Genomic DNA, 26515 nt, shown 5'->3' on the forward strand with positions numbered 1-26515 from the left:
AATTATAATAATTGAAATCAAAAGCAATATAATCAATTCTATTTTTAAAAAATAAAAATTAAAGAAGATCTTCTACTTTTAGAATTAATGAAATTTGGACAATTAAATTATAAAAAAAATTAAAATCTTTACTAACCGTTAACCAATACCAAAAGTAATAAAAATAATTAGTATTTTAAAAAAATAAAAATTAAAGATAAACCACAGTGAGAGGGAGTGGTCTTGTGTGGAGCGGCGCGCACGGCCGGGGGAGTGGAAGCGGACGCAGCGTCGTCTCCGTGGAGGGAGCCATGGCCGATCTCGCTGCTCTAATGGCTTCCGCTGGCTCGTGGCTACCTAGGGCCAAGCCCCGGTCTGCAGAAAGGAGACGCCTTCTCTTCCTTCTGTGTCGGCGGACTCAGGCCTCGCCCGAATCGCCTCTCCTCAGAATCCCTCCCTCGCGTCCTTTGAGGAGGAAGCCATTCCCCAAGTGCAGACCTTTCTCGCCTGCCATGGAATGGCAGGACTGCAGGTATTTGGCCCTTTCCCCTTTCTCCGCGTTGTCTCGTATTGGTTGCTGTAGCCTGCTACTTAGGCGTAGGCGTCGAGAATGGAGGTCATGTTTCATAAAGGCTTGTGCATATCCGAATCTTCAATCTTTATTGATTCAATTCTGCGGCGCATCATGTTTTTAGACTCTTTTAGAGGTGCTGGTTTGAATTATTCAATCATTGACTATGGAATTGACATTATACCGACTTTAATGGTGGACTATCTACGGCCTAGGGTTACACTGTGTTTCTCTTGAAACCCTGCCATTTAGCTTGAAACACTTGATGTTTCCCTCCTTTCGCACTGTTTTCACTGATGTTTGTTTCTCGTTGAGAAATTTGACATCTTCTTGGTCAGACATGAATTTTGTTTGAACTTGAAGCACGTTGTAAACAATCACACTTTTCTTGGTTAGCAATGATGACAAAGAATTTGCTCAGGTTTTGAGTCACACCTGTATACAATATTCATGAGTTTCTATAATTAACAGAACTTCACAAGCCTCCATATACTTTTGGGTACAATGCACTTTTGCATCACTTCAGATAGTTCCCATGATAACTTTTTAGTCATGGAGAATACGACCTGTAGATGAGTGTCCCCAAAATTCCCCATCTATAACTATCTGAACTTTTGTCAGTCTTCAGTTACTTTCAGAATGACTGTTGTGCTTTTGGAATTTTGATTTCCCACTTCTGGTTGTTGTTTGATTATTGATGAACTTCAAATTTTTGAGCTCAGACATTGCGTGACTTTGTGAAGTAACTGAATGCGAACTTTTATCAGTCTTCAGTTACTTTCCGAATGGCTGTTGTGCTTTTGGAATTTTGATTTCCCATTTCTGGTTGTTGTTTGATTATTGACGAACTTCATATTTTTTGAGCTCAGACATTGCATGATTTTGTGAAGTAACTCAATGCTTGTATGGATGCAGCTCTGAGATTGAAATTGATGTCCCATGTTCAGTAGCTTATGACTGTTATTCTGACCGCGAGGCAATTCCAAAATGGATGCCCTTTATTTCTTCTGTAAAGGTGCTTGTTAATATCTTGCAGCACCACAGCTCAATGGGTTTAACTCATATTTTTTCGGTCTAAGTTGCTTTGTCTATTGAGCGATGGGCTTTGTATAGAACTTGCTACTTGCAATTTGCATCTTTGACAAAGTAGCTTTATCATGCTGGACCAATCTTTCTTATGTTCTCATTATAGATTAAGATTATTATGAACTTTGAGATTTCACATTGAAGTAAGATTGAAAGTTAGAGCATTTAGAAGATATTTGTTGAAAATATAGTAAAATGCTTCTTCTTTTTTTGTTTTCTTAGTATTGTTGCTTATATATAAGAAATCTACTTTAAGGAGAATGAAGCATCTTCGGAGTGGATACTCAGTTGCCCTGCTGATCTAGCATCTTTCCTTCTGACACTGTTTAATTTTTGTTCCAATACGACTAGTATTTTATTACCATTATCTTGTATTGTAGTATAACTTTAGTCACAACTTCCTAACTGAATCACTTTATAAGCAATAAGCTGTATCTTGATTTGGACACAAATGTTGAATCTACTAAAGTAGTTTCTGGATACACAATCAATAGGTGATCTATGTATGTAGAGGCTTTTTGAGATTAATTGTAGTATTTCATTTAACTATTTTGGCTAGATTGTTATGAAACAAGATCAAGTAACTCTGGTTTGGAGAGATTTGTAATCTTGTCTTTTGACTTCATACTCCAACTTGATAAATGTTAGATTACTCATAAGATTAGTAACACATGGAAAAAAGCTCAGATTACAGCTAAGTTAGAAACAACTGATTACCGGTACCTTGCAGGTTCTACCTGAAAAGCCTGATCTATCGCGTTGGTCACTCAAGTATGAAATGCTTGGCTGCGATGTTGAATTTTCTTGGCTTGCTCGAAATTTGCATGTAAGCATCTTCATCATCTGAAACAACAAATGATAGTCTGTATTAGTTCAAAAATTCAATACATTCATTTCTTGTGCTGCAGCCTATTCCTAATCAGAAGATACACTGGCGATCTTTAGAAGGTCTTCCGAACAGGTAGGGCAATCATTCAGTTATATGATATGACACGGAGTACGTACTAATATTGCACTGTCTATCCAAATATCAGAATTTCCTAATACTTAATGCAGTCATATGCTTTGCCAATCTAGTTGGCTCTTCTTAGTATTCTGTACAATAGCAAGAAACTACTAGCAATATGAACATACATTTTTGTTCAATTGTAGCATAACAGTCATGTAGTTAAACCTCAAATGGTCGGGCATTCACATAAGACCATATAAAACCACAAATCTACAACACTGCTTCATTTGATCAGTAACTTTTCAAAATAATTCTGCTTTTTCCTAAATCTCAATTTTATTTTGTGCCAATTCGTCACATCCTTTCCAATTGTAATGGTGTTGTGTACTCCATTGTGATGTGAGCATCATGTGATGAAACATTGTATTGCAAGAACTCCCTTTGTATGAGCAAATTTTGCTCATGATTCTATTCTAGACGCAGCAGAAGAGTCACACAACTATTCTTCTTATCTGCTCTATGGTCACTTCTGATCGATTTTGGCTTCAGATAACTATGATTCATGAGCATTTGCCTCTAATCACACCAATGCATTGTCTTCAACATTGAAGATTAAAGGGAAACTTTTGTTCATTTTGGTCTCTGGTTTGGTGTCCATTTCACCTAGGGAATTAGGCGGAGTGAATCAAATTTACTAAGAATCTATGAAACAACTCCAACATTTTACTTATTAAATTTTTTACCTCCCCCTTCTCAATCTTGCAGAGGTGCAGTCAGATTTTTCCCCAAAGGTCCATCGTGCAAAATTCAAGTATACCCTACTTTTTATTATTAATATTTTATTATTGTTTTCTTTTCTCTTTTCATCCCTCATACTAGCTAGCTGTCACTTTGCTTCATTTCTGATTCAGTTGACAGTTTCATATGAGATTCCTGAAATTTTGATTCCAGTTGCAGCGGTATGTATCGCAAACCTGGATCGCAGTAATGTGCTGTTAATTTCTCCCTGACAGTCGAAACCTATTGGATCTCCAGGTGATTAAGCCATTCATGGAAGGATTGCTTGAACAAGGTTTACAAAGATTCGCCATAGTTGCCAAAGAGTATCAGAGAAAGATTTCACAGCGCTAACCTGCCGGCCATCTTTATGATCCTAGCAAGTCAGGATAGATAATAGTTTGAAATGTCATTAGATTCATGATCATCTCATGTTTGTATCAAACTGTTCCCTAATTCATTGAGATATCTGTCGAGATGGATCAAAAGCTTTTCTTTCTTCCTTTATTCTCTCCAAAAGAACCACTCAATTAATCTTGGAGGTGGACAGCCCTCCTCCCGGATGGTGAAGATGACTCAACTTGAAGCATCCATTCAGACTAGAAGGTTTAATTGCAGCACCTTATCGCAATCTTAATGATTGCTTTGGTAATTTTCTGGTCATTAGACATGCATATATAAATTGTAAGAATCATTACTCGATCAGTATTTGCAATGACCTTGAACAAATTGACTAATAAACAGAAGTTTCCTTTATTACAAAAATAGAGATAGTGATTTCTTAGTTATTTTACTTAAAGGAATGGAAAAGGAAGATTGGAGAGAATGGCCATTTGTTATTATTCTCTCCCTATTTTTTGTAGGAAAATTAGAAAGAGAGGTTGAAGAGTAAACACAGTATATATCAAGAGCATGCAAAAGTTTTCAACTTATGAACAACCCTAACTTTATCCTCCATGACCAAAAAGAAAGGAAAATGTTGTGTTCAAACTAGTACAAACCCACAACTTTCTTTCTTTCTTACCTTCAAATTATTTTCATGAAATGAGATGAACATGTCTAAAAAATTAAGTAATAAATTTTCGATTTAAGCAAAAAGATCAGATTGGCATAAAATGGTTTGATCTGAAGAGTTTTATCAAGACTCACATGAGCATGGTCGATCAATTATTCATCAGTAATGCAAGAACACAACTTCATTCAAGTGAAAACCAAAAGATACCAAGTCAAGAGTATGCCACAACATAGCAAGGATTAACAACTTCAAAGAGATACATTCTCGATTCTGTACAACGCAACCAGTGAACCCTTTTTCCGGCAAAAAGAACACAGCCGTTGCACAACTCGATGGAGCTTTGATTTCATATCGCATGCCCTAAGAACTCACATTTCCCCCTCCTGATCTTGTCACAGCCTCTGTCTTCATTGATGCAGATCTTCTTTCGTTTACGAGAACCTCAGACGGAAATCAGAAGCATTTCTGCAATCGAGACCAACTTGTAGCTAGCTACATTCTTTGATTGTATGAAGCTGTCGCCAATTGCAAGAGCGAACAAACCGTGCTCCTAAGAGACAACTTGGTTTCTGGAATGAGGTTAGACAAAAGTGCTCGATGGTCGTTGATCAGTCAGGCTCATTTCTCTCCTGAGAGCCTACTCTTGCAGAGAGTGCATTTTCGCCAGCTGAAGCACGTTGCAAGTGAGACTGCATCGCATGTTGTTTTTGCATGTCTTTGAACCTTTCTACAAGTTCTTGGAAGGTTGGTCGTGATTTCGGTTCACTGTGCCAAGGAAAAAGGTTAACAAAAGAAGAGAAAAAAATGGGTTAATAGTTATCGTGCGAAGAATAACCTATGCCAACAACTTTCGATGATGGATAGCCATTGCGGGTCCAAATCTCCCGGCAAATCCAACCTCTGATTCATAAATCCTACAGCTGCGATAACCTGGATAAAATGAACATTTTTAGAATTGTGGAAACATGAACCCAATAGGCAAGTGGAAACAATAGCAGCAAAAACACAAAATTCTTCCTGCTTAATATCAGCCAGAAATGTATGTTTAGATGATAGCAACTGTTGTGACTTATCAGCTAGACTCGCAATCGGCAAACAAAAAAACATGGCCAACCAATATACTCGAAAATTTTCATCCTGCCAACTAAGATATCTTCGCATGTTGTTCATAAATAACTTTTATTACTTGTGTCGAGCATCACCAAATGGAAAACATTATTTTACTTTCTTCAATGAAGTGGTAATTACCTGCACTGAATTGAGATTCTCCCAAGGGATTTTCTCAGTGACAAGTTCCCATAGTATCACCCCGAAGCTATAAACATCTGACCTATTATTGCACAAACCACAGGAAGGTGACATTTTTATCCTCTCGTGCAGCAATAAAATGCAAATGGAAACTATGGCCTAAACTGTCATAAGCTAACATACTTTTCGTCTGAAGGTTCATTTCGAAGAACTTCTGGAGCCATCCATTGTGGCTGAAACAAGGAAAGCAAACATCAGAATCAGATTTCAGGAGCCATCAAAAACTGATAAGGTCATCAAGGGAGCATCTAAAATTACCGTTCCTTTCCCAGTTCTGGTTGTCAAATAAGTTTCATTCTTTAAACGTGAAAGACCAAAATCACCAACCTGTTTGCCATCAAAGCTGACAAAGGTTAATGTCTATATATATATATATATATATATTCATATGAATGCTTGTGCACGTAGAAGCAAACTTCCCACCTTCACAGTCCAGTTCTTGTCAACCAACAAATTTGATGACTTCAAATCGCGATGGATGATAGGAGGGTTGGAATGGTGAAGATAATTCATTCCCCTTGCCTATCAAAAGATAAAAAATAAAAAATTATATTAAAAAACACTGATCTGCATCTGAGGCACTTGAGCCATCAAAAAAAAATCTACAAAAATAGAAAGAAAAAACATGTGATGGTATTTTTGAGTTATAAGTTCAATTAATCTCTTTAACCCTACAGCAGCTTTCAAAGTGAAGTGGAATTTCAGTAAGGAACTCTCTGTCTACTTCAGTATCCACCTTCCATCTAGAAAGTCTTACAATTCGGTATCCTAGTTTTCTTTTCTCTTGTAGGATCTGAGATACCCTATTCAAATGTTGCCTTATAAAGATCCTTTGCTAATTTTGATGTCACTCTAAACCATATGGATTCTTATGAACCATTGGTTACTGGATCAGGCACAGTGCTTGTATAACATTTCTCTCCTAAATTCATTTTGTGGACAATCAACACCCTGTGTACAGTAAAAAAGCACATGGGTGCTGCATATTATATAATTTTATGAAATATTTAGACATTAAAAAAAGGAACATGAACTAAACACGCATGTTTTAGTTTGAGGAACTATTCTTACAATATCTAGAGCCATGTGAATGCGTCGTCTCCAGTCCATCCTTGCATTGTTTCTTTGCAGCAGACGAAATAAACTCCCACTGCATTTCAGGTAGGACAAAAATGGAGAAATAGTTATACATAACAAGTTAATCTGTTATATCAATAGCTTTCTCCAATCTAAAGAAAATTGACATCTCAAAAGAAAATGAAAATGGAGTATACATAACAAATTTAAAATTCGAAAACTAAGGATGGCTCTTTATAATTTGAACTTCCACATTTTAAAAAATAAGTGGTTTGTGCAGATTCATATGCAGCCATGTGTGTTTGAAGGTGAACTGCATTGTACACATTATATTCCTTGTTCAAAGTCATTAGATTGCTTATACAATCCCCTCAGTGATTCACTTACCCTCCATCATAAATTCAGCACCCAAATCGAACTAATTATATCATTTTTCGACAATATAGCCATAGGCACCTAACTTTATAGCAATTAAGTTCCTTGTGTGGTAGATATAAATCATCTTTCTTAAGTGTTACCGTTAATGCTCAAAATTACCAATATTAATTCAACAGTATTTTCCGTGAATGTAGAAAAGGAAAATCTAAAGATAAAGACATAAAGATCCTCATAGACAACACTGAATAGTTGGGGATTGGGACATACAAAGTATTTAATTGGCCATGTCTTATGCATGCTTTCATATGTACAATTTTAAAATAGCAATGAGATTTTGCTCATTGTTCTAAAAGCAATTTAACCAGTTATAAATAGCCTAGTGGTAGGAGTGAGCAAACTGGATCCAACCAGGACTATGATCTAATCGGACCTGAAAGTTTATGGTTCACCACAGAGGTGAATTTTTCATAAAACCCTAAGTAAGCAGCATGATGTTTTTTTTCAGAAGACCATAAACAAATCTATCGCACCACCTCCCACCACTCTTCAACTTTCTCTCCTCCTCACTCTTTCTCTAATCCTTTCTGGTTCTCCCTCCCTCCCTCTTTCTCTCTTCTTTTTCCCTCTACTCTTTATTCCTCTTCTATCTTCATATTTCTGCTCTCTCTCTCTTCCTCTCCAATCTCCTCTTTCCCAAATCCATGCAAAGGGCAAACTCTCCTCACCTGTCTGTTTCTCTTTCCCCCCTTAGTTCCTTGTTGTTCTCTCTTCTCCTATCCCTCATTCTCCATATCCATTTCTTCCTCTGCTCTATCTTCCTTTTCCTCCTACCATCCTCCATGCCTCTTCCTATTCTCTTCCACCTCAATCTCCTCTCCAGAATCCACAATAACCAAAACCTCACTCCAAGCTTGTATCCATGAGTTGGTACTTGGTTCAGATTTTAAAATCTTGATCCAAATCCTGAAACTGAGTCATACAATAGCCAAAGCCAAAATCAATTTGGATTCTGCCTATAGCTAGAAATACAAAGTGATATTCAACACACCTAATGCAAGACCAAGAGAACTGCAGCATAATACAGTGAAACTTTAGTTGTTATCTATGCAAGCATATAATTATTTCAAATTTCAGGGTAAGAAGAAAAAAAAGACGTCACAAATGCCAAAAGACACTTGTCCCATTGCCATCCCTATGTTGTAGAATTGTTCTGTGCTGACTTGTATCAGTGTTGACACAGACTGGTACCACTAATGACCCTCCATCATAAATTCAGCACCCAAATCGAACTAATTATATCATTTTTCTCAGTATAGCCATAGGCACCTAACTTTATAGCAATTAAGTTCCTTGTGTGGTAGATATAAATCATCTTTCTTAGAGTGTTACCGTTAATGCTCAAAATTACCAATATTAATTCAACAGTATTTTCCGTGAATGTAGAAAAGGAAAATCTAAAGATAAAGACATAAAGATCCTCATAGACAACACTGAATAGTTGGGGATTGGGACATACAAAGTATTTAATTGGCCATGTCTTATGCATGCTTTCATATGTACAATATTAAAATAGCAATGAGATTTTGCTCATTGTTCTAAAAGCAATTTAACCAGTTATAAATAGCCTAGTGGTAGGAGTGAGCAAACTGGATCCAACCAGGACTATGATCTAATCGGACCTGAAAGTTTATGGTTCACCACAGAGGTGAATTTTTCATAAAACCCTAAGTAAGCAGCATGATGTTTTTTTTCAGAAGACCATAAACAAATCTATCGCACCACCTCCCACCACTCTTCAACTTTCTCTCTTCCTCACTCTTTCTCTAATCCTTTCTGGTTCTCCCTCCCTCCCTCTCTCTCTTCTTTCTTCCCTCTACTCTTTATTCCTCTTCTATCTTCATATTTCTGCTCTCTCTCTCTCTCTTCCTCTCCAATCTCCCTTTCCCAAATCCATGCAAAGGGCAAACTCTCCTCACCTGTCTGTTTCTCTTTCCCCCCTTAGTTCCTTGTTGTTCTCTCTTCTCCTGTCCCTCATTCTCCATATCCATTTCTTCCTCTGCTCTATCTTCCTTTTCCTCCTACCATCCTCCATGCCTCTTCCTATTCTCTTCCACCTCAATCTCCTCTCCAGAATCCACAATAACCAAAACCTCACTCCAAGCTTGTATCCATGAGTTGGTACTTGGTTCAGATTTTAAAATCTTGATCCAAATCCTGAAACTGAGTCATACAATAGCCAAACCCAAAATCAATTTGGATTCTGCCTATAGCTAGAAATACAAAGTGATATTCAACACACCTAATGCAAGACCAAGAGAACTGCAGCATAATACAGTGAAACTTTAGTTGTTATCTATGCAAGCATATAATTATTTCAAATTTCAGGGTAAGAAGAAAAAAAGACGTCACAAATGCCAAAAGACACTTGTCCCATTGCCATCCCTATGTTGTAGAATTGTTCTGTGCTGACCTGTATCAGTGTTGACACAGACTGGTACCACTAATGGTCATCCCTAGTCAAGGAAACTGACTTCAATACTGGTGTTTTAAATCTTGGAGATAGGTATGGTGATGTCAAGTGATTCTAGTCCTAGAAGATAGGCTGATTCTTGATAAGCAGCACCTTCTTAACAACCATCTTATGTTGAGAGAAATAGAAATCTATGAAAATTATGCCAATACAGATATAGAAATATAAGAACCAACCGAGGAAGAAATTCTGTCACAATGCAAAGACGTTGAGGGCAGGTTATTGCACCCATGAAAAGTAGTATATTTGGATGCCGCAGCCTCTTCATCAGTGACACCTTGTAAGGAAAACCAATGTTAAGGTTATAAGAATGTGTAATATTCAGTAACAAATTCAGTAAAATTTTTGCTAAACTATATGGATGGTGAAATCACAGATGACCTAGGTTGGTCACTAAACCATCAAAGACATAATTCTACCATATGTTGAAACATACAAAGATCCAATTGAAATTTAAGTCTCCCCAATGTTAGCCAAGTAATTTTTATTCCAATAATGAAAAATGATTGCCATTTTAATATCTTCAGGCAATTTCAACAGCAGAGCTAGTCAATCTTCACATTAGTATCAGACCTTTTGTTCAATTTTACACTTATGGAATGAAAATATAGCCTAGTGGAAGGAAAAATGAAAGGAAAAGAAAATGTAATTGCATATGCCAGAAGCAGGCAAATCAACAATTTTTGACCCAATGTCTCTCCCGTCTATGGTAATGGATGATGCATAAGGTGTCACTCCGTTTGGTCTCTCTTCCTTGCCAAAAAACAAACAATTTTAAATAATCTCACAAAGAAACATCAAAAGCATATTGCGGTATATGCAACTGATGAGCAAGTCGACAACCCATGGCATCTTCATTTTACCTCAATGGATCGCACATGGTAAATTCACAGGGATAAAGAGTGTTTGCTAATGGATCACTGTTTATCAACCCTTGGGCTTTGACAGTTCACCACCAATAAAGGAACGCAGCTATCTATTTTCCATAGCACATGTCCCTATGAAAGTATAACTGACAAGACATGCTGGTGCAGTGCATTTTAACTCATAAACTATGTAACTTTATAAAGAACTAAACATAACAAAGTTGGCTACTCATGACATACAAGAATCTGGTTTAGAAAAAACTCAACAGACAAAAGAATAGTAGGGAAAACAATTAAAACCATTATTTATATCATTCCACATATCAATTTTGATAAACATTCTGTAGATAGTAAGAGCAAACAATAAACCGCCATTTTAACTTAACAGGAATATACCTTGCTTCTCAGTATACCACATAAGAGCAAGTACCAGAATATTGTCTTACATGATACATGCAAAGAGCTGATATTGATCATTACCTCTTGCCTAAAGGAAAGTATCACATCATCCGTGTATTCCTGCTTTGAAAATACTTTAACTGCCACATCCTGGAACCAACAAAACCATATTTAACTTATCATTTAGTAAAAGAGAAGATGAAAGGTCTATAGTAGGGGTTTGGCAGTACAACAATTATCATATCCCCACCTGAATAAGAAATTCTCTCATAAACTTTTTAAATCTAAACTACTAGCCAAAATGCTTCAATTAAGTTGACAATAGTACTACTCATCATGGCCTTATCCCTTGATTAGCCAAATGACATGTAAGGGCCAAAGGTGGCTCAACCTTTCTAGATATCCCTTTCCAATTGAATCACCCCACCAAACATAAGCAAGCTGTCATAGTATTTGTCACATTAATGTGATAAGCCTGAGCCACTAGCCTAAGTGCGCTAGCCTAAGTGAACATGGTAGACTCCTTTTGGCCTTATAGCTATCCCAAATTAGCACAGAACCTTGATGTGGGATTAAACTACAGTGTACTAGTAATTTATATGAAAAATGATTATCTGCACATACAACATTTTGGTTCCCTCTAATAGTCATGTAATGTAGTTATGAAAATGTTAGCAATACTAGGAGTGCAACGTTTTTTTGCCTAACTTGAACAGAGTAGAAAATTAAACCTGACTATATCCAAATAGCTAACCCTTCCTAAAATTGGTGAAAATGCTAGCAATTCGCATATTCATTTTTGGCATAAAGTAAACAAGCACAAGAGAAACTTACCGAGCCATACCATAAAGCATGATATACAGTTCCACAAGAACCTGGAGGAGCAGAAAACAAATTATTGTAAGAAACAGAATCTAATCATCAACAATGCTGATGAGAGAATTATCTTACAGTTTAGATCATTCAGGCAAAATCCTGAGTTCGACAAAGGTCATGATGTTAACATGGCGGGTGCTAAAAGAGTGGTTTGGCACAAAAAAATAAAATAAAACAATAAAAAAACAATGTTTATTGTTTAAAAATTACTTATTAGGTATGGGCCATGATAAATTGGATAACTGTTCTTTAGCATAGGCATCCTGAAAAGTCAATTTATAAGTCTACAACTACTGGTGACAGAAATGCAATTCCATGAAAAGTCAAATCTCTTCATTCTCAGCCATCACATGAATAAAAGAGTTTCTTCACATGAAAAAGCACAAAATATATACCACCAAATACACTCCATGACAAGAATGCACTAGAACCAAACTTTTGACAAATTAATCACAGCATACTTAACTAAGGAAGTGTCTGAAAATGAACACAACTAGCTACATGATGTCATAAATAAAAAAAATAAAAACATGAAATAAAGAAACTAAGATGTGACTGCCAAGTTTTGATGAACAGAGTGTTGTTCTCATTGTCTAATATATGAAGATTTCCAAAAGGAGTGTCACTTAGAATGCTTTTAGAATGACCCAATTAAGAGCAATAGAGTTCGTCCACAGTTGTATAGTTGTCCAACATCTAACATAATAGTAGCTGTACAATAGCTGATTGATGTTGTGAATTGCAAAAGCAGTATGCAAGCTTCTGGTGAGGTTTCACATATTGTCTTGCATTAATTCTTCCATACTATAGAAACAATAACAGGTCAAATACATAAAATCCAATCTGTAATATAGTAAGAAAAAAGGTCTAAAATTTGATGATGATAAAAAAAAACTATGATAAGCATGCAAAAGCCACATATATTGATGATTTAATAATATAATACCATGATGAGAAAAACCTTAGCTTTAAAACAACCAATAATCCGCTTTTTCAATATTATGGAAACATAGGCAGGAGAGGAAGTAATTTGATAGTCAGAATACAAGGTTGAGAGTAGTGTCTTAACAAACCACTGACTGGCACATCCGACAGAATTGCTAATGAATTTTTACCAATATGACAATCAGAAAAAATCTTGTAACTATCTCTAGAGATAGCAAAACACATGCATGGAATCTTTAAGGCATTGTAAAAACAAGAAAAGTTGTGGGCCAAGGTGATATTATAGCAATACTTACAAGTTGCAACAGAAAAAAGGAAGAAATTCAGTTTAGGTATTTTCTAATCAACATGTATAATTTGCTATACGATACATTTTGTCATATTAACGTGAGAAGAGGGCTACCTTGACCTATTTGTTCACCAATTGTAAGATCTTCCCATAAGATCTCATAATCTAAGCAGTCTGTGTCTGTATCCACTTTGTGGAGGGCACTGCTGCTGGTGCTCCCACAGCTACTTATGCTACTTGTGCTATTGACATTAAGAGACGACCAAGATCCTGAAGCTTCATTATTTCCTGTCCGGTAGTTTTCAGTCATTTGACTTTCTGATTTCATACAAGATTCAGAAGCTTTAGAGTGATTGTATGCATTTTCTTGATTGCTATGCAACCATGGCCAGACAAAGCGGGTCTTTGAATTAGTAGCATCCTGCTCATTTCCCTTCCACGGCCATAATATACTCTTATTGGCAAATAATGCCTCCGTCTTGCTTATAATCTTGTAGATGCCAACTTTTCCTTCATCTTCATCATTATTCACTTTGGAAGCTTTGCCAGGAGACTTTTCCTCTGTGACAGCGGAAGGCTCTCCAAAGTCACATGGTAGTACCTCTCCTCTTGGCGTGCTAGCACCACTAGAAACACCATCTTCCTTATGTTCTGTTGAAATTGTGTCACGATCAGAACACTGGCTATCCTTGGTTGCAATTTCACGTTCCATATTATTTTCGCCTTGCTTCATTCGAGAACGAACTTTATTTGTAACTTTAGTAGCCTGTCGTGGTATTCTAAAAATCAAGAAAGAATAAACTAGAAAATAAATTAACAAAAGATGCCAAACTAATCTATTCGAAGAACACTCCCAAGTTCTTCAACAACCTATAAGCCCATAGCATTCTTTATGCTGATCATTTATGGAGTTCAGCAAGAGTTAACTTACCAGATTGGTAATTTTGGATGCAATTGCAATTTGGAGGGGTTGTTGAGGGTCCAAACCACCATTATGCATAACACTTTTTCTTGCAGTGCCACTGATAGAAGCTTTTGAATTGCTAAAGGTTGAAGGATATGTTGAATCCTGAAAAGATCGAGAATCACTTGAAACACAAATAACACCGACCAAGCTACCATCATCATCATAAAAGGGGGTGTTTGTGGCCATAGTTAGAAATTGTTCTCCGAGTTTGTTCTTTGCGGGGAACTTTCCTTTCCAGCTCTCCCCCATGTTTACACGCTGAACTATGTTCCTAGCAATGTTGAAATCATGAGCATCAACAAGTAGCTCGATAGCATTCTGACCAAGTGCTTCAGATGTAGTGTAGCCATAAAGTTCTTCTGCTGACCGGTTCCTACAAATCAGACAATATTATCCATGATACGCTTCATCAGCACTCTGTTGTATTGGTATAAATACAAGAATCGGAAAGAGGAATACTTTGGAATCAGATAAATTGTAAGATACTGGAAAACAAAGCTAAATGCTACCAGGAGCTCAATCACAAGGAAGCTTTGATAAAAAGAAACAAGGAACTTCTAAGCAATCTTCTTGCATGACCATTCATGCCTATCAATCATTCTTACAGTGTTCCTCTTCTTTTGCATAGTCCAATTGTCAAAATCGATAAAAATGCAATGAGTAAAGGCAATGCATTACACACAGTCGATATAGCTATTATACATCATGCAACTCCCTAAAATCTTAGGGGTTCAGAAGCACTTAACCTCAGAAAATGATACAAGCGATGTCGGTTCAATATGAACATTCATAAGTGATGATTCAAGAAGAAACAAGAAAAATCGTTATTGGTAAGAGAAAAACGGAGCAAAGAAAGAGTAAAGGCAGAAGCCAACGGACCAATAGATTATCCGGCCCTGAAGATCGAAAATATGTACAGACTGTCCCATCGACTGCAAAATGTTTAGGTACTGCCTCTCCGACAGCCTGACCCCAGCCGGGCCGCCACCGGGGGAGCCGCTCGGCCCCCGACTCTCCCGCTGCAGCCTCGAGGAGTGCCCAAAGGAGCTGGATCCCCTCGCCCAGGCCACCGCGGAACCCTCGATGCCGACTCCGCTATTCCTCCTCCGCGTCGGCGGCACCGTCCGCTGCGGCGAGACCGAGTGGGACCGGCCGCGGTCTGATCGGCGCGCGCCGCCTTCCGAGGGCACCAACTTGGACATCTCCTGCTTCAGATGGGCGTGGCCGGCCTCCAGCTCCTGGATCTTCTTCAGCAGCTCCTCCGCGGGGATCTCCATTCCCCCAAGCAGCTCCTGGCGGCAGCGGCGGAAGGAGGCGAGGGTCTCGACGACTCTACGGGTGGCGAAGAGTGGGTTTCCACTGAACGGCGCCTCCTTTCGGATCAAAGATGCCTCCTCCTCCTCCTTTTGCAATCTTGTGATCTCAATTTCTCTCTCCGTGGGGAAGGCGATGGCTGGTGCTGGTGCTGTTGCGTTGTGTGGGCTCTTTTCATTTCCTTTTTTGCCTTTTTCTTTCCTTTCCTTTCCTTTATTTAATAAAAATTCTTCCCCATATCTTGTGACCTCCATAGCAGACGACTTTGCCGTGATCTCTTAAGCCACCAATATTTTTCTCAATAATTTTTTTTAAAAAAAAATTGAAAAAGAAAAGAAAATTGCTATGGTCGACATTTTTCTGTTCATTTCATATTATCAACACATCATTTTTTAAAGAAAAAAATAATAAATTAATGCCAAATTTCTTCATAAATATACTATTATTTTAAAAATTAAGACTTTTTGTTATTGCAAAGAAAATTAAAAAAAAAAAAAAAAGATCTGGAGATGGAATTCAGCTGGAGCCAGTAAGTAATTGATGTAACAGTTGAATAAACTAAAGAAATGATGTGTTCTTCTCCAGAGTCAGCATTTCTAAGTTGACAAGTAACTAGTTCAGATCTTTTTTTACTCAGTCTAAAACTCTAAGGAAACTTTGCAATAATCCTTCAACAGTTTTAGTTTTCGTGTTGTTCACGAACATTTGATTCATTTATGTCTGTGAACAAATTATCATGAATGGAACACCTTCAAAACTAAAGCTTCCCTACATAGTACCACAACATAAGAATCAGAACAAATTTGTCAAATAAACAGAAATATGTAGATGAGAGCCTTGCACTTCTATCTCGGCAAAAATCAAGACTCGAAAGCGGGTTTCAGTGTTGCATCCTTATTGTTCTATGTTCTTATGTTTGACCAAAAAAAAATAGCAATCAATAAAAGGCACATACAACAGGGAAAACCATGTACTTCCACCTGAACCAAATACATGAGAGAAACCAAAGAGTTCTCAAACGCAACTTAGCTATGCATCAGAGAATCAAACCTACTTGATGTACTGTGAGAGCCATTTGAAACCGTCGCCATAACCCATCTTCCGCACAATGCTGCACATGAAGACCTCAAGAGGGCGAACGTTGGAGTCGCTAAGATTCACCTTTCCCTTGCCGGTTGTGAAGTTGTTCAGACCGAGATGGAAGAGTAGCTCTTCCTCTGATGCTGCATAGGGGATGTCAATTTTGTTTCCTAGAATGACAAATGGGACACTTGCCAAACAATCATCAGAAAGAAGTGCATCTAGTTCTTTCTTTGACTCTGCAAACCTCTCTGTCATATGCATCCACAAGGTACACCACTGCATCCACCTGGTTCAAAAAATTCAATGGTTTTATAAGGTTTCACAAGAAAAGAGACAATAGTATACAATATCAATACAAGAGATAACAATCTTAGATAATCAAGTGAACAACTTTTTCACAATTTCCATCTGAAAACTGTTATTCATTGATGCAAGTATTTCATAGCATTCCATGAAAAAGACTGAAAGAGGGTAGTGAAAGCAATGATAATAAACATACGATGAAAGTGTGAATAGACTTAGATGTGCATGCAGTGACAGTGGCATTATCTTGTCCGGATAATTCATCCTGCTTGATTGGAAGGAAATCCGGAGGGAGGGTGGAAGTCAGGAACAAGTGCCATTTCTGTGCTATTTTTCCTTCCAATTTTTTAGATGTAAATTTGGGGGTACAAAAGAGAAAATTGTGATGGATTAAGCCTGACGGATCAGCATCAACAAACAAGACCAAACGGTTCAGGACTTCCTCATGTGAGTTCATTCCAACTAAACAAAAAAGATAACTTTTCTATCCATTTCTACTCCCCACCTTCGTTTTTCTCATGCTCCTTCTTGACACAACCTTAAGGTCATTGTCAAATGAGCAGAACCTTGACAAGTGAAAATATCTATTAAGGACAAGAAGCATAACATATCTTTCGACTAACATATACAAAAATGTCAGATAAATGTAACGAAACCTAACAGTCACCAGTAGTATCCAAAGAAGATATGTATAGTTATCTATACAAACACTTATAAAATATTAGAAAGTTCAGCCAAGTTTAGGTAACAGAAAAATGCCATGTGATAAACAGTGAGTGGACATTTTTACCAAGTCCAATGCAGGTTTCAAATGTTTGCCAAGATCAAACTATAAGAACAATAGAGTGACACTTAGGTATTCTGTTTGACACTTGGTAGATTCATTCCAATTTTTTACACTAGACAAAAAACAATTTATGCTACTTAGTTTCAAAAATGTTCAATTATAAGACATAGTGACAGAAATAAAAGTATCTCCTAAGAACATTAACCAAGCTCGACCATTAAATTTCTTTTATCAAAAATTATATCACCTCTGATGGCTTTGATTCTAACACAACTTTGGCTTCAGTTGATTCAGACCCCTAAATCGAGAAACAAATTGGGTTAAAGCATTGTTCAAAGATACATGAATGACAGACGAAGCTGCATTTCCACTCAAATCCAACAGTCCATGAGTTGGTTGAGCAATTCAAGAGATTGATCATACAGAAATTATAGATAGACATCAAATTAATCTTTATCATTGGAGGCAGAAACTGTGGTCTGAGTATGCATGAACAAAAAACACAATGGAAGGAATGCGGACATGATGAAATTATTTGTTGACTGGAGGGATAAAAAGAATGATTAAAACAGTTACAACCAAATATGTGGACGATGTTCAAAATAAAGTCACCATTAAACTACATACAGAAGATATTGCTCTTGGAAAACAAACTTTGCGCAATTCTTCAGACAAGTACGATTGATGCAGGAAGGAACCACACCCATGAATGTGAGAAACAGTTGCAAGGAAAATAAAACATAGATTCGTATTAAAAAAGACAAATATCTGACAACTAACCTTAGCATAGTAATCCTTCCAGACACGACGAGCAATCTGATGGCCTCCCAAATCAAAAGCCTTGAACTTGATCTTTCCAATGCTCAGCTCCTCCGACGTTGGGTGCTGCGTTGGTTGATGCTGAGCCAGTCTCTGCATTCAGGGAGACATAACAAAACGACTTCCAACAAAATACGGAAACACCAAACAGAACAATGTAAGAAGACTAGAACAGGAATTAACCAGAAAGTTAAGGGGGGAGGGGAGGTACGAATGTTGATCTAAGATCCAACCTCGTCCTTAAGCATATGAAGCAGCGTGGTCTTTCCGGCATTGTCGAGTCCCAGGAACAAGATCTTAGCCTCCTTCTGCCATAGGCCCAGCGACGCGAGGACTCCGTAGAACCAATCGACCAGGAACATCGCAGCCACTGGAATTCGAGGAATCAACGAGTAGATCCGTAGAATGGACCCCCAAGATCTCGCCGGAGTCCTGCCAAAGGTCGAGTCCGGCGATAGCAATAGCCTGATCTGATTCTGAGTCTGATTAAAAATGCGAATGAGATCGAAAAGCCTCGCCTCGACTCGGAGCCGGCAAAGGAGCGACGAGAACAGAGAAATGCGATCGAATCGGGGACGCCCCGACGGAGAGAGGAGCAAAGCGCACGTTCGTATACGGCAATCGAATTGTTCTTCTCTCTCTCTTTTTTTTTCTCCGCATAATTTGAGGTTTTATTTTAAACAACATTTTAAAAATTCTGGCCGTTATTATTTCATTGTATGCTAATTTATATAAAACTTTTATTCCGGGATTACCGTTCAATAATAAAATATTTTCATAATTAATCAAATATTTATAAATAAAAATAATAATTTTAAAATCAAATATTTATAAATAAAAGATAATTTAAAATATTAATTATGAAATAATATATTATTTGTACCTTTTAATTTATTTTAATGATTAAAATTTTTTATAAGATCGGAGTTGATCATTTTTAAAGATTAATTAAAAAAAATTAAATATTTATTAAAAAATTTAAAACTCTAATTTTCTTTTTTTTTATTTTATTTTTATAAAATCATAAATTAATGTGATATATATATAAATCATGATTAAAAAAATCTATTGTATCTTAAACTAATTTACAAATATTATGTAATAATATTCTATGTTAGCATAAATCAAATTTTATGCACAAATAAGATCCACAAATTTAAGATTTATCATTAAAAGTCAGTGGCAAAATCACCCAATAGAGAGGATGGCAAAATCATCCAATAGAGAAGACTTGAGTGGTGGATTCCACCTTTTTACAGAAGTGAGTAGTGAGAAGCTAGCATAGAAGTGCATAGGGAGAGAGATTGGCTAAGGAGAGAGTAAGATACATAGTGAAAGTTGTGGCAAGTAGTGAGAATTTATACGTGCTTTTTGATTTATGTTGATAATCGATAAAATTTTTTTATAGGATTGTCATCTCTAGAATTAATAAAATTATAATTTTCTAAATTATAAAAAATTATGACAAATATAAATTACAAGGAGAGGAGAGTTCTAGTAGGTCATATGCGATAAGGAGGAGCATGAGTTTAAAATAGGAGGTAGGTTCTAGTGGGTGTCGTTGGGTGGTATGGGCACAAAGGTTGTGAAGCTACTACTACCAAGGTTTCACCACCAATGGTAATGTAGGATCAAGTGGGTCCTTGTTCATGGTGAAGTGGAGACAAGGGCATGAAGCTACCATGGAAGGAAGGAATGAGAGCTAGAGGATGTTGAGGATGGCTTGGTTGATCCCATTGCTCCAACAACCCTTCTACACAATGATGTGAAAGTAAGAATCATGCTGTGGGTGTTGGGTGCCAACCAGGAATGGATCCTGAAATTAGAGTCGGAAGACTTGAACTTACTTGTTGTTTGTTTAACTTAGAAGGATAGAAAAGTTAGACAAAATAAAAGTTGAGACTTCTTGTTATGAAGAATTGAAAAACTACTATGGTAACTTGCTCTAATTTTTGCTATTGGTATTTGGTTGAAGATCAGAAATAAAGTAGATCAAAAGATAAACCAAATAGAATAGTAAAAATTGTTTTACTATTGGTTTGCTTGAATTGGCCAAGGAAAAAAGAAAAATAAATAGCAAAACAACTACAAGAATGAAAGGAAAAGAGAACTCAAGTCTTACCTTCTTTTTCGACGGTCTCGATTAGCTCCGACGACAAAAAAAGGCAAAATAAGAGTTGCTCTTGTTGGAGAGGAAGGAAAAATAGGGTTGTTATTGGTTGGCTGAAAAATAACAAAAGGAAAGGAAAAAGAAGGGCTACTGATGTGTGTGTTTCATATATAGTTTTTGGTATTATTTTGTATATATATTTTATTTTATCACATGAGCATATTTTGCATAATTCATTTCTTTTACATTGATTTTATTCTTCTAGCTAGAAGATCTACTCTTTATATATTTTTTATTGATAGGATGTGAATTCGAAGTTAAAATGGAATCAAGAAGCCTTGGAACGTGTATTTCCAGCCATAGACGGATTTAAGTAGGGGCTACCTTGGGCTCTAACCCAGCCCTGTGAGTCTTATAACAATTTATCATTTAATTATTTTACATATTTTCCAACGGGGTGGTGGCGCAGTTGGCTAGCGCGTAGGTCTCATAGCTGAGATGAGTTATCCTGAGGTCGAGAGTTCGAGCCTCTCTCACCCCATTTGTTCTCTTGGTGATGAAGATTAATGCACTTCGGTGATGTTAGGGTTCATCACAACCATCTGATTATTAGATGAGATTGTAAAGTGCTTCTGAGCCAAGATTTTTTTTTTCCAATTTTTAATAGGCATATACAAATCAGTCATTTTAATTAGGTTCTCTCTTGTTAAGGTTCCATTTTGCCACTGTTTAAATAATATTCGTTAGTTTGCAAACAATCTGTAGCTTTAAATTAAGTTATATGAAGTAAAAAACATTTCTTTTCTTTAGTCAGAGACGGATTTAAGTAGGGGCTACCCTGGGCTCTAGCCCATCCCTATGAGACGGGGAGTGGCTCGCCAATATTAGCGGGATCGATGGGGAGAAAAGATTGAATGGAGGCGACCAAGTGGGCTTTGGAAGTAGGTTTGCTAATCGTGGATGCCGATTAAGATCCATTTCCGCTTCTGCTTCGATTTTTGTAAAAGGAATGGGGGGGGGGGGGGGGGGGCATGGAGTTATGCCTTCTTCTCTTTCTACTAGCTCTGTTGTCCACCGCCCGAGCCGATGAAAATGAGATTGTAAAGTGCTTCTGAGCCAAGATTTTTTTTTTCCAATTTTTAATAGGCATATACAAATCAGTCATTTTAATTAGGTTCTCTCTTGTTAAGGTTCCATTTTGCCACTGTTTAAATAATATTCGTTAGTTTGCAAACAATCTGTAGCTTTAAATTAAGTTATATGAAGTAAAAAACATTTCTTTTCTTTAGTCAGAGACGGATTTAAGTAGGGGCTACCCTGGGCTCTAGCCCATCCCTATGAGACGGTGAGTGGCTCGCCAATATTAGCGGGATCGATGGGGAGAAAAGATTGAATGGAGGCGACCAAGTGGGCTTTGGAAGTAGGTTTGCTAATCGTGGATGCCGATTAAGATCCATTTCCGCTTCTGCTTCGATTTTTGTAAAAGGAATGGGGGGGGGGGGGGGGGGGGGGGGGGGGGGGGGGGCATGGAGTTATGCCTTCTTCTCTTTCTACTAGCTCTGTTGTCCACCGCCCGAGCCGATGAAAATGAGATTGTAAAGTGCTTCTGAGCCAAGATTTTTTTTTTCCAATTTTTAATAGGCATATACAAATCAGTCATTTTAATTAGGTTCTCTCTTGTTAAGGTTCCATTTTGCCACTGTTTAAATAATATTCGTTAGTTTGCAAACAATCTGTAGCTTTAAATTAAGTTATATGAAGTAAAAAACATTTCTTTTCTTTAGTCAGAGACGGATTTAAGTAGGGGCTACCCTGGGCTCTAGCCCATCCCTATGAGACGGTGAGTGGCTCGCCAATATTAGCGGGATCGATGGGGAGAAAAGATTGAATGGAGGCGACCAAGTGGGCTTTGGAAGTAGGTTTGCTAATCGTGGATGCCGATTAAGATCCATTTCCGCTTCTGCTTCGATTTTTGTAAAAGGAATGGGGGGGGGGGGGGGGGGGGGGGGGCATGGAGTTATGCCTTCTTCTCTTTCTACTAGCTCTGTTGTCCACCGCCCGAGCCGATGAAGGTGAGATCCATTCGCATATCTGAAATTTCCCTTTTTTTGTGAATTGATCTGGAGATTGTGGTTTGAAGGAAGAGCTTCCATTCAGTAATCATGCATGTTTTACCCTTTTACTCATTTTCGATTTCTCCGTTTGTATTGCGGCAAGTGTTGCAACCGCTCGTTCGTGGTTCCTTTGCTTTTGTTGGCGTAAAAAAGGTGTTTTCAATATTTCTTTTGTTCTAATGAATGAGAATAACTAATTTTTTTTTAAAAAAATATTTTTGAGGACAATAATTAATGAGTGGGTTCCAATGAACTTCCACTACTTTCGATTTAATACTTTCAAGGAACAAGAGAAAGAACCTGAAACTTTTAGGAGTCATGGTTGTGATTGGATAGTACATTCAGGGGGCCCACTTGTGGCCTCTACTTCCACTTGCGTAAATTTTTTTCATATTTTTTTGTACTAATTCAATTTATAATTTAAATGATTTGGTAGGCGCTTGCATTGCCATCAGATCTTGTCTTGTCACATCATAGTTTTTTATAAAAAAATAATGTTATTTGATCATGCATTATTTACTTTTTTTGGCAAACTATAATGCATTTTTGTGCCTTTTTTAAGGATTTATTTATTATGCCGAAGCAAATAAAGATAAAATAAATTGCACGACTGTTGTTCGATCAATCAACTCTAAAATTGCAATAGGATTCATTCATTAAAAAAATTAAAATATTAAAGTTATTCAAGTTAAAGGGTGCAATTGTAACCAGTCAAATCTCGAGTACACAATTTACAGAATAGACTGTAGTCGTCTTGTGGAAGCAATAAAAAAGAGTCTCAAAAGTGTTGAACACAAACATAACTCGTAAGATCGGACAAAATGAGTTTAACATAATATAACTTCATGCAGAGATGAATCTAAGGTTGGGCTATTTTGGGCTCTAATCTAACTTTAAAAAAATTACATAGATATTTGTAGTCTACAACTTGGTATCAAAGAAAAATTGATGGGTTCTTTCTTTCTTTGTTTATTGTATTTTGATATTTAACTCACCCCTTCCACACCTAAAGCCATCACAGTCCACCTCCAATTTCTGGATCCGTCCCTGTTTCCAGCATAGTACACTATCAAGCTATACTTTTTAACATAGTCGTGGATCATACAGGAAAAAGAAGTAGTCGAAAAACATCAAATTGGAGTTTCTAGAATAAAACATGGTTAGGCCATGCTTTTTAACATGGTTGTATTTCTTACTGTCCAGTGATGGACCATTGATGCAGAACAAATTTATAGAGGCCATAACTTTTGACTCGGATTGAATTACGAACGTATAATATATCAAATCAAAGATAATTTAGAGATCTACAAGTTTTGTATAGGGTAGAATTCATAACAGCTCAGTTTCAAGACCTAAAACATCATTTTTGTGGGATGTGTGATGGCTTCTTTCCTATTTTTTTAGGGAATTTAGTTAATCTCTCCTTGATTTGAGGAGATTTTGATTAGATTCTCCTTGAGTTGAGAAACATTAATTAGTCTCTCCTTGATTTTTTAAAAAAAATTATTAGGATAATTAGTTAGCTGCCCCTTTATTTTAAAAAATTATGTTAAAAGTTATTCTACTTTTTAGAAACTCCATCGCTCTAAAATTATAAAAGGAGGCCAGGATCGACGACTATAAAGATTGAGGGATCAAGGGATTCTCCCCTTCCTTACGGAGGAAGGGTTTCCTTGTGACAAGGAACCTTAGGAGAGCATCCTTTCTAAGGAGTCGTCGAGATTTTCGCCCATTAAGGAGCTTGCAGATTAATTCGAAAACGACTATGGACACCACGATAAAATTTTCTCTCTCTTTTCTCCTAGATATGAGTTGTAGAATGTTTTATTTCATGTTTTCATATTGTAATTTCATCTCCATGGAGTGGTTTCTTAATTGTAGGATGAGGAAGTAGCCTGATGCATTGTTGACATCTATTTTATGTTTATTCATCTCTTTTTATCACATGACATGTTTGATTTGTGATCCAATTTTAGTATGTATATATGACTATAACCCTTGTATGCATTTTCATATCTCACGAATGCAGGAAAGGACCAAGATGTGAACAAAATTCTCGGACCCCTAAAGTTCAAAATTTGAAGAGTTGTTGACGAAAGTAATTCAAAATCTCATGAGGCTACCAATAGTTATCACAGAGATTAATGGGTTTACCCCGATTCGACATCACGAAGCAAGGGATAATACCTAAAGGACCGTGGAATATCATGACAGGAGTCTTCCTAAGAAAGTTGTCACTTTAATAATGTTACTTTGAAAATGGACGCCATATTTAAGTAGACACATTGGTATTTTTTTTCAAAAGTCTATATCAGATACTTTGGAATAGACCACCTTTATAATTACCAAATACAAAGGTAAAAGAGTGAACAATAATTAGGGTGTTAATGATTATCATGGTGAAATTTGAAAATGGTTCTTCTGTTCAGAAATAAAATGTTCTCAATGTTCCTGGAAATTCTTGCTTCTATTGGACCATTTGTATCTATATACATCAGGATCCCGATTCATGGATCTCTCAGTTCGAGAAATAAGAGGATCAAACCATTTTCTTCTGACTATTTTTTAAATTCGATAAATGTTGGTTGTCGTATATTTCAGAAGTCCTAGAATTACTTTCTCAAATCAATTTTCTCCACAAACTCTTCTCTCTCTCTCTCATATCATTTTTTTTCTTACAATTCTCTTAACTTTGATTGATTTACATAGTTTACTTTGCAATTTGAATTGGTATTTGATTTACAGTTTCAATGGGTAATATTTTATTATTTGACAACAGTCATGTGCTTGTGAATTTCGCACATCAAATTTTTGACATTGTTGTCCAGGACTATTCAAATCTATATTAATTCGATTACGATTTCTTTCCTTATTTATTATTTATTATTTTTCTCTAATTTTCCTTTTTCCTCTTTTATTGTCTTTTCTTTTTTTTTTTAGGTAAACAACTTTCCTTTTATACGAAAATTTGACAAGACGGATCTCTTCTTCCAACTGATTCCAAAATTGAAATGATTTTTCATAAAAGAAAGAATTTACAAAAGCAACTTAAGAATTTTTTATCTTTTTTCTACTTTTGTATATCCTTTTTCTCCTTTTCTTTTTACTGTTATTTTTTATTTTTTATTTTTCTCTTATTTCTTTTTTCTTCTTGCTAGTTTTCCTTTTTCTTTCCTTTCTTTTTCTTTTTGCCGTTTTAACAGCCTTTTATTTTTCCTTTTTTTTACCTTTATTATCTTTTTTTATTCTTTTTCTATTTTCAAGTGAACAAATATCTAGTGCATAAAGATAAACAATCTAACTTAAAGGTTTTATGAATCTAATGTTAAAAATTTTTCTAACGATTATTGTAGGATTTATGGTGCGCTCGAAATTTTTTTCACCTTCACATGGAGTACAAAGGGAACAATAGAGTGTCCTCTCCAATTATAATCAATGATCGTAAAACGATTGATATGCTTACAACTATGATTAGATGAACCCTTTAAATTTTTCTTACGAGAACTGTCAGGATAGGACTATGGGTCATCATTCAAATTCCAACGTGCATCAAAATACAACTTGAAAACTCTTCTGAAAAACTTCATTGTAACTTAGACTAAACAAAGAAAGAGTTACTCTCAATTCTCTACTAATGTTTATTATAGGTTTTGTGGTGAAATAGGATATACCTCTGTTGATTGCCCAATGATGCAGGAGATGGATCAAATAACAAGTAAACTTGATATCTTAGTTGATCAAATTATATTGGAAACTCAAATTTCATAGGAGATTAGTTCCTATTCGAATGCTCTAGAGAGACTTCTAGATCACTTCAAGACCGATCCTTTTGAATATTATGACACTGTCATTTCGAGTATTAGTAAATCTTTGGAGAAATCTAAGGTGAGTGAGGGGGATAAAGACAACACAAGAAACAAAGAATATGAAATCACTTAGACACCATATGAAGAGGAACTTGATTTGAGACTTT

At 36.5% G+C, this 26515-nt stretch overlaps 1 protein-coding gene, 2 non-coding genes and 2 pseudogenes across 3 annotated transcripts; 3 read left to right on the top strand and 2 right to left on the bottom strand.

Annotated features, from left to right (window-relative positions):
* The first annotated feature begins 222 nt into the window (after positions 1–222).
* LOC141832931 (uncharacterized) lies at positions 223–4021 on the top strand (annotated as a pseudogene).
* Positions 4022–4529: 508 nt separating this feature from the next.
* LOC141832930 (uncharacterized) lies at positions 4530–15523 on the bottom strand. The gene is made up of 13 exons (XM_074720293.1): positions 14892–15523; positions 13977–14385; positions 13160–13811; positions 11770–11810; positions 11017–11085; positions 9847–9947; positions 6757–6835; positions 6109–6207; positions 5944–6012; positions 5809–5858; positions 5626–5707; positions 5213–5307; positions 4530–5142 (listed from the first exon to the last, which is right to left on the bottom strand). Exons 1-13 carry the CDS (start codon positions 15287–15289, stop codon positions 4986–4988), a joined length of 2301 nt encoding a protein of 766 aa, XP_074576394.1. The 5' UTR covers positions 15290–15523; the 3' UTR covers positions 4530–4985.
* A 701-nt stretch (positions 15524–16224) lies between these two features.
* Positions 16225–18868, bottom strand: LOC141833524 (small COPII coat GTPase SAR1A-like; annotated as a pseudogene).
* A 2014-nt stretch (positions 18869–20882) lies between these two features.
* On the top strand, positions 20883–20969 carry TRNAM-CAU (transfer RNA methionine (anticodon CAU)). Its single transcript is given in 2 exon segments — positions 20883–20920; positions 20934–20969. It is a non-coding gene; the product is annotated as a tRNA-Met (tRNA).
* Positions 20970–20979: 10 nt separating this feature from the next.
* On the top strand, positions 20980–21068 carry LOC141834259 (small nucleolar RNA snoR114). The gene has a single exon (XR_012602308.1). It is a non-coding gene; the product is annotated as a small nucleolar RNA snoR114 (small nucleolar RNA).
* The last annotated feature ends 5447 nt before the right edge of the window (positions 21069–26515 follow it).

Source organism: Curcuma longa, chromosome 8, assembly GCF_044706935.1.
Source record: "Curcuma longa cultivar G26 ecotype Majalengka, Jawa Barat chromosome 8, ITB_CL_G26_1.1, whole genome shotgun sequence".
Lineage (NCBI taxonomy): Eukaryota > Viridiplantae > Streptophyta > Magnoliopsida > Zingiberales > Zingiberaceae > Curcuma > Curcuma longa.